Here is a 9,058-nt window from a genome sequence, read left to right on the forward strand (position 1 = left end):
ATTAGGTATTTAACATTGTCAAAGCTAAATCAAGAGAAAAGCTAGTTTTTGTGGATGAAAGCAACCCTTCTCCCAACCTCACTACAGCACTCTCGCTCGAAATCCCCCCCCCCCCCGTTTCACTGTTGCAATAAAAAAAAATCTTAACCAGATCTAATCGGGGTTTCATTTATTTAAGCATAATGCCAATTTTCTTTGTAAAATGGTCAGAAATAACAGGAAAATCGAATGCTTACTATAGTTCTTATAGTCACCCCCAATGTTGCGTTTTGGTCAAAGACTCACTGGTTGAGTTTTTACAAATATAATAAACATTCTGGCTCATGAACCTGGATTAGCTCCTACCCCAGGTTTGAAAATCCAGGATTTGCTGGTCCTTTAATAGAAACAGCAATAATATGGTATGCAAACACCCTATACAGGTCTAAGATCAATCTGCCGGGCTTGCTTGGGCCTCTACATGTAGAATGACAAAGTAGCATGTCAGTACAACCAGTCTTTGTCTGTGTCTTTCAGACAAACTGTGAGTGGGAGTGTTAGTGGAAGTGGCAGCAGTTATTCTGGTTCCAGCTCCAGATCCAGATCCTCCTCCAACTCCCTCTCACGCTCACGCTCTGGATCAAGAAAATCCAGGTACCCGCTCCTGTGAACACCTTCTATTCACATCAAGAGAGTGACCTGTGAAATTTTACTTTTATAGAGATAATGCTGAACATATATTTCAAATATGGGTGTATTTACTTCTACAAAGCTTTAACCTATCAGATGAATGATCTCATTATATAACCATTACACTTTCACCAATAGAAGATTGGACACAAAGCATGTTTGCACATAATGTAACTCTGTGCAGTTAACACATACAATCCAATAGAGCTGATCATAAGCTCAAAAAGTTTCAACTATTTTGCATTACTTGAAACTGTCAGTTGCATTAGTGTCGCACCACGTGGAGTCAGAAAGGTTTTTTTGCTTTGTAGATGTTGCACAGACATTAGCTCTGGTGTCAGGATATAGCAGTTCAAAAAACATAGAACTTAAAATATATTATTTTTATTCTGAAAATTTTAGCATGTCATCTGGCATTCTGCTTGAGGCACCAAAATATAAAAGCTACTTTGAAATGTATATTAAAGAGGTCATGCTGAGTACACATCCTAATGAAGATGAATTATGTGCTCTTCTCTCCTTCTTTCACGTGCTGCTTCTGTTTGGAAACATCCAGGAAATCCAGGTATGCTAGTCATCTCTGATGGTGTGTGCATGTGCAGTAATGTTATGTTGGTAAATGGACTTGAGCTCGTGTAGCACTCTCCTAGTCTTCTGACTACTCTGGTTCTACTATTTATAGGATTTGTGTTTTGTTGAAAATCAACAGTTTTGTTTAATTGTACACCACATTTCCCCAAATTCCAAATAAAAGATTCTCATGAAGGTATTGTATTTATTTTTTAAATTCCATCTGTCTTAAGCCTGGCTCACACTGAGATTTTTCCCCGTTGTATAAAAGTCGGGGGGGGGGGGCATGTCAGCTCACACTGTACGACTGAATTGTTTACGACGCCCGACCAGACCTTGAGATTGACGTGCTCACACTGTACGACCCGATTGTCGGGCACGGCCGGAGAGCTCACACTGTACGAGTGAAATCGGGACGGAGCGTTGACAGTTGTTAATAAAGTTTCATTTGGAAAAAACATAGGACGGCGGTTGGTGAAAGAGAAGGAAGTGGAACTTGTTGTAGGATATAGGAAAGTAGATACAATTGTAGATATATGGATACAAGTTTCAGAAAAGATCTGTACGCCGGGTTGCGTCCTGCCGCTGGTCGCCATGACTACAGTCCTCCCTTGTCTCTCGTGATTATATTGTAGTCATACACAACTTCTGCCGGACCCTTTCGTGACGTGAATGTCAAATATTTTAATTTGAAACATCAAACATGTTTGAAATAAATCGGGGACGTTAAGATTGCCGCTCACACTACAAGATAATCTGAGCAGATAACCGGGTCCGAGCAGCCTTGAGTCGGGAGAGACCCTGCGATTGTCGGGAAGGAAGAATCAGAGCTCAAATCAACCCGATTATCCTGCAGTGTGAGCCAGGCTTTAAGAGACGTATGCAAAGAACAGAACACTCATGTTTTAACTTACCTCTTGTTTCCCGCCGCAGGTCTCTGAGTGTGAGCAGCGTGTCATCGGTGTCATCAGCATCGTCCAGCAGCAGCTCTGTGCGGAGCGCTGACTCGGATGACATGTACGCTGACTTGGCGAGCCCCGTGTCCTCCGCCAGCTCCCGCTCGCCCACACCAAATCAACCGAGGAAGGAGAGAGGGCCTCCACGGGACCGTCTTCCACACGGCAGAGACAAAACCAGGGGTTAGTGAAGACACCAAAGTCCCTGTTCAGTGGGATGCATGGCCAGACTGATGGACAACAGCATAACATACATGTCCCCCATCTCAAATAACCAAACATAATAACAGCTGAAATGACAGTGATCTTTTCAAATATGTACCTTTTAAATGTTTACTTTGATAATCAAGGCATTTAAAAAGATTTAAGAATGTTTTATGCTTTATAAAAAATGGGTATAAATAATTGATGGCCATGACTCATCAGTTTGTCATCCTCAATATAGAGAGACCGCCAAAGAAAGATGAACCTTTCCGGGAAGAGCGCAGGAAGATTGACCCATCTGGAGGCCCACCAAGAGGAGGCAACCCTATGCCTAGATCAGGACCAGGAAGCCGCGGTGGCCACCCTTTACATCCCCCACCTGGCGCCATGGGCCCCCCAGGAAACTATGGAGGTTCAGGATCTCACAAAGACATCAAACTCACCCTCCTCAACAAGGTGGCTATTGTAACTCTTTCCAGTCTTAAAGAGTCTGTTTAAAAAACACCAGAAACAAACTCTCTGTAGCCTACATTTAACAGTACAATATAAAGATATTCTTTTACCTTTACCCTCCCCATCACATTTATTCAGAAGAAACATAAAGTCAGGAAACAAAAAGAAGTGGAACCACACTTGTTTTTGGTGGAGGTGTTGGTGCTTTTAGAGTTATATTCAATGTTTTATTAAGCACGATCCTGACAAAGTCAAATGTTTTAAACACAATTTTAACCAATTAAAAAAAGATCGGAACAGATGTGGAGAAAAAAACTCACATTCTGCTTATCTCAAAACTTTTTCCAGATAAAACCTTTAGAAAGGAGGGTTGTCTGTTTGAAATGGCAGCACGCTGCTCAGTAATGCAGTAGATTCCCTCTGTGTAACATCAAGGTTGCGCTGGGTCTATGTCTGAAAACAAAGTCAACAAGGGGCGGGCTCAAGACAAATTTACGTGATGGATGTAAGCTGCTAACCTAATCACAAGCTGGAAACCACAGCCACATTGTGGAAGTGAGTTTCTCAATTGGCGGAACAGGACAGTAGAATGGATAAAAGACGTTCATGCTCTGCTAAAATAAAACAATTGCACATAAATTAATTTCAACTCAATTCCATAAATTAAGTATTTTGTTCCTTTCTTTTGGCGGGGTGGGAATGGTAGGGGAAACACTGATAACATAAAATTAGATTTACAAGATATCTGAAGTGTGGAGGAATGTAAAAATTAGATGCATAATAAGTCAATTTAAACCCAACTAAATCCTTTTCCCTTTTTACGTTGCATGTTAAAGATGTTTCACCTCACCGTCAGTGTAAATGTCACAGAGGCTAGTTTGGCTCAGTCTGTAGAACAGGCATGGAGTGTACAGAGGCAGAAATCCTCAACGCCGCAGCCACAGGGATGATTTCTGGCCTCGGTTTTTAAATGTTACTCTTTTACTCTTCCACATTTAGGGCCTTATTAAATCAAAGTAGAAGTACAAAGGCAGAATGATGGTGGAGCATTTGACAGGTGTGGCATTAAAGGAAAAACAGAGACAGTCAAAGTATGGCAGAGCTGTCTGCTGCGATGGTCAGGAGTGTCACTGCTGATGCATACTTGAAATTGATTTCTTCCACTCATGTATTAAAATGCAGTTACTTTCTGACGCTGCTCACATTAACAGATACAGCAGGGGCTTCAAAGCTTTAAAACTGTTGTCCAGAGGTCAGTGGGAAATAGTAACAGTGGCCACATCCTCTGAAGAAAAGTCCATATTAGTTAATATGACGAGCACTGTGAGCCTTTACAGCTGGTATTGAGTGCGATTTTCCATCACTAAACAAAGTTTTAAGCACTTAGAAGTGGATTTTAACTGCCTTGTTGACTCGTTCTCACTCAGGTGTTCAATGAATGTTTGCACTCTTTACAGCAGCAGGGAGATAAGGGCAACCGCAAAAGGTACCTGCCTTCTGACAAAGACAGGCCGGGTTCCCCCCTCAGCAAGAGAATGGCGATGTCTCCAGACCGAGGTGAGAAACATGCTGAGAAACTATACACACACCTGTTCGCTCTCACAATGTCATGTTGATCCGACACTGCAGACTTACACAACCTTTTTTTTCTTTTTTTGGTAAATAATCAACTTTATTAAGCTTGTCTAAATGTTGTTGGATTCAGAATTAATGGATGAACTTGTGCTGTGATGATTCTTATCTAACCAGTAAGGTCCTCTATAAGAAAATATGCGTCAGTGTTTAAAGTTGCACAATGGTATTATGTCATCAGTGTGTGTGTCGAATTTCAGCAGGTTGCAGCAATGAAATCAAAGGCTTGCGCCGCTCCTTTGTTTCATCAGTTAAAACTCACAGACTTTACAAACTCTATCAATACCAATGAATGTGACTTAGTTAATCATAAACTGTATGATGCATTTACTTTACAATCTGGTTTCAGTGCTCAAAAGACAAATGTTACAGCTCATATCAGGGGAGTCCATTATTTCACAGTGAAAACTTAAAGCCAACATGTCTGTTTTTGTTACTGTTGCTTCAATATTTGGTCATCTGGTTCATGTTTTCCTCCTCCACACTGACACATCAAATTTACTTGGTTTTGCTCTGAGGTGACCCTACAGCAGTATTCAGATGTTATTCTCTTTTAAAAACAACAAACACAAAACAACATTTTATAAGGAAGACAATAAAAACTCACCTTAAAATCTATTTGTATCTTGTGTTTGTGAAAGCTGCAGTAAATAATATTTTAATTCTGATTTGAATGTGTTAACGGTTTTAACAGACCAGCTTTAGCACTGCAATCAAAACAAAGTTGATAACGTCTATAAGTTACCTAAAACCAATGCTTATTTTAAAATGCATGTATCTAGAGATGTTGCTCACTGGTTAAGCTAAAGCAGTGGTCAGCAACTACATTTGTACGAGGGCCAGCTTTTTCTTAACAGACACAATGGGGACTGGACTTTTAAATGTGCTGGCACATAACCTGACAGCTGCCCGATGTGACAGGTCAAATAATTCTACATTAGACGCCGGACTAAGTGTCATTTTTTTTTGCATTTCTGCTTTAAACAGTCAGCGTCAGTAGAACTTGCCTGAACAACATTTCCTATTTGACACCACAAGAAGAAATCTGAATGTATGAATCAAACAAACAGACTCTGAGGTCTCCATGCTCGGATGACTTCTAGTCCTGCTGTGGTTTGAAAGTTCAGGACTCTTATGAAAGTGTCCATTCTGTTAATTAACCTCTCTAACAAAAACACTAACCCACATCCTGTTTCAGATCAACCAATGTGGAAGTTGAGACATTTCATGAAAGAAGTTAACAGCTGCCACGAATGAATTCAGAAGAACTTCATTAACGGGTTTATCCAGTCCTCAGCATCATGTCTGACCCTGAATATGTTTGCTTCTCAGGCCGTGATAAGAGGATTCCTGGTCGACCCATGCTTTCCCCTCGAATGGATCGCCCCAGAGGCCAAGGTCCCAGACCAATGCCCCCCCAGGGAGACAGGTTGGTTCAGCATTAACTTTTAACATTCAACTGCTGACTGTGATGTTTTGTATAGTTTATCATACATCATAAAAAGTTAGGGGGGAATCCCTTTTGGTTCGTCCCTATCACTGTTTTTTAGTCAGGTCAAACACATCAGGGTTTTCAGAGCATGAACTTGCTGACCACACATGTCAGGCCACAATAGAGGAACATTCCACGGAAGTGGAAACATTCAAATATTATATCATCACTGCTTACGTGACAATATTATACTGGCTGGTTCACAAATTCCCCAGTTTTTGATACAAGCTATGTAAAGGCAAAACAATTAAGTGAGCACATCAAATGACTAATTAAAAGGTTCCATGCTCCCTCTACGCTCTGAGTCCGTCAGCTGCACTCTGTTGAGCCCACACTGTTAGACCCCACGTGGGCCAAGTCTGCTCTGATTGGTCTGCCGATCCGCTCTGTTGTTATTGGTCAGTTGCTCAGCACGCTTCTCGGAAATTTCAACATGAGCTGCAGGGCTTGCCACAACGAGCCAATGGACTTAGATCAGTGATCTCACACTGACAATGACATCGGACTGACACATTTTTTTCGAGGGGGGCTAGAACCGAGCGATACATGCAGCTAATGCTACAGCTAACAGGAGGACGTAGGAGAAGCCGCGTTTCCGCGGACTTTGAATTTTTGCACATAGATGTGCCTAAACATGTACAGGACACTTGGAAAACACACTAAAGGACATATAAAACCAGAAAAAGCATAATATGGGACCTTTAAAGAGCGATGACGTCCAAACACACATATCGATGGATTCGCCCACTATTCAGATAAGTTTTCGAGTGAGGTCCTCAGGTATTAGTATCTAATTTTAGACTTTTAATTTCCTCAATGAGTTGCATCATGAACTCATTCGTCATAACATAAATAAATCTATTTTAATACATGAACAGGGAAGTATCTGAATTTCTTTTTGTTTTAATTATGTTATCAGTTTATAATAAGTAACATTGTGTTGAGTTTGATTACCATTATTTAAGTGAGCGCTCATATGTGTCATCCACACGCGAACGTGTCTGTGTGTGTGTATGTGTGTGCATCGGGGCGAAACTCCGCCATGCGTCACACGGAGAGCAGAGGAGAATTGTAAACACGCGACCATGTAGAGACAGAAATGACATGCCGTCGTGTAAATAAGATAAATAACATGAGGCTATTAAGTTTGTTTAATAAAAGGACGAGGTATAGACCTGTTCTTTAGGAAAGGTATCCTTATGACTTATGAGAAAATAAAATTAACTTGACCATCAAGGGGGGTGTGGGGTGCCGTTGGGGGGGGCGGGCCGCCCCCCTAATATAATGGTAGGGGAAACACTGCAATATTATTTTCTTAACTGAAATTAATGAAACTTTTGCTCCTCTTCCTCAGAAAACGACCTCTGTCACCACCCTCAAAGTCGTCTGGGAAAGGCCCGGCAGTGCCTTTGGGCAAGCCGGCCGCCCCAGGCTCTGCTCCAGTTGCTGGCTCAGGCTCTGGTTCAGCTTCAGGCTCTAACAAACCCAGCAACACACTGTCCCGCCGTGAGGAGCTGCTGAAGCAGCTGAAGGCCGTGGAGGACGCCATCGCTCGAAAACGTGCAAAGATCCCCTCCAAATAAACAAAAGCCCACATCTCGTCTGTTAGCCTGCCTGAGTGAGGCCCTGCGAGGCGGAGAAACAATGAGGGTCATGGGATGACTTTTCTCCTGCCTTGAGTGGATGTATTAAAATGTTGTGTGGTTCATGTATAGAGGCTATTGTGTAAGAGAGCAGGAAAAGGCCACTCAACATCCATCCTTTGCTTGAGGTTCCACTCTGCTCCATTCCAGAGAGTTTCTCGCTCCCATATGCTCGTTTTTAGATCCCGTCAAAAGTCTCTGAATGTCTCGGCTGCAGTTTACCTCGTCAAATTGCAACAGGAGGAAACATTTGGGCATGTGGTCAGGGAGGGATATCTCAGGAATGGCATGTCGACGTTACAGAAACAGAAGGGTATTAAGGTGCACTTGTGCACTTGCTTCACACTGTTCATTCAAAAAGGAAGCACCTTCTCATGTTGTGTAACATATTACAGATTTATACACCGTGAGTATCCTACGTCTGCCTTTCTCTAGCCCCTCCTATCGTCTTTGTTCTCCCACACGTTTTCTTCGGTTTCCTCCATGTGGACTCAGCTCTACAGGTTACAGACAGACTTCACAATGCTTATTTGTATAAATCCACAAATTCTTGAGCATTCATATTCAGCCCCTTTAAGTCATCATGAGCCTGTGCTTTGTCCACAGCAGACTTATCTTCAACCAATGACTTGTCTGCGTTCAGTGTTAAGGGCAGTGTTCACTGTCACACTTTGTACAAAAATAGCAAATCATCCATTTCTTTAAAGTGTAAGATTATAGACAACAGTGATGTGAAGTATTGCTTCTTCTTCCTCTTTTTTTTTTAATCTACAGCATTTTGTTTTCTTCTAAGCTCTTCTCAAGTGATCAACTGATGTTTTATTTGTGTGATATTTTTAGTTTGAGGAGTACGAGAGATTGAACGGGGACATTTAGACACAAGATTTGTCTTGCTTTTGTGACAAAAGCCTTCTAAATAAACTATTTTGATAAAGAGAAGTTGAGTCACTTGTATTTTCTATTCTAGTTTCTATTTCTATTCTATTTACGCTTTACAGAAACTTGATGACCCACTTGGTTGTTTATAAATTCTTTAACTTAACTGTAACTGGAAAATATGTAGATTAAGATTAAGCTTAAAATAAATGACATTTAGATGATTGTATTGAGGTCGTTTTAGTGGTTTCAGCCAAAACCAGAATCTTCTTTTCAAACCTAACAAAATATAACTTTTTCTTTGGGTTTGTTAAACTATCACAATTTGGTTCAGTTTAGGTTAAAGTCAATAATGGGTAAACATTAAATACACCATACCTGTTAAACATCAAGATTATTAGGATGATGTGATTTTTCACCACAGCTTTAAATAATGGAGATCACTCTTGTATGTGGCGTGTAACCTGCCCGTGTGGGGCGGCTGGCAGAGTCGGCAGTCTCCTAACCGTTAGGCCAGGGGTTTGATCCCCAGCTCCTGCAGCCACATGTCCGATGTGTCCTTG

The 9,058-nt window shown here is 41.4% G+C and overlaps 1 protein-coding gene across 4 annotated transcripts in view; it reads left to right on the forward strand.

Moving 5' to 3' along the window:
* zc3h18 (zinc finger CCCH-type containing 18) overlaps positions 1-8,558 on the forward strand; it is a 29,799-nt gene extending 21,241 nt beyond the window's left edge. For 2 of the 4 annotated variants that reach the window (XM_061036396.1, XM_061036398.1), the window contains exons 14-20: positions 517-633; positions 1,226-1,234; positions 2,173-2,378; positions 2,641-2,855; positions 4,310-4,409; positions 5,817-5,913; positions 7,331-8,558. In XM_061036396.1, the coding sequence (XP_060892379.1) occupies positions 517-633; positions 1,226-1,234; positions 2,173-2,378; positions 2,641-2,855; positions 4,310-4,409; positions 5,817-5,913; positions 7,331-7,559 (973 nt within the window). In that variant the 3' untranslated portion in view covers positions 7,560-8,558. The remainder of the gene's footprint in view (positions 1-516; positions 634-1,225; positions 1,235-2,172; positions 2,379-2,640; positions 2,856-4,309; positions 4,410-5,816; positions 5,914-7,330) is intronic. The other 2 variants (XM_061036397.1, XM_061036399.1) reach the window with 2 other exon arrangements.
* The last annotated feature ends 500 nt before the right edge of the window (positions 8,559-9,058 follow it).

Source organism: Labrus mixtus, chromosome 4 (genome assembly GCF_963584025.1).
Source record: "Labrus mixtus chromosome 4, fLabMix1.1, whole genome shotgun sequence".
In the NCBI taxonomy this organism is placed as follows: Eukaryota; Metazoa; Chordata; class Actinopteri; order Labriformes; family Labridae; genus Labrus; species Labrus mixtus.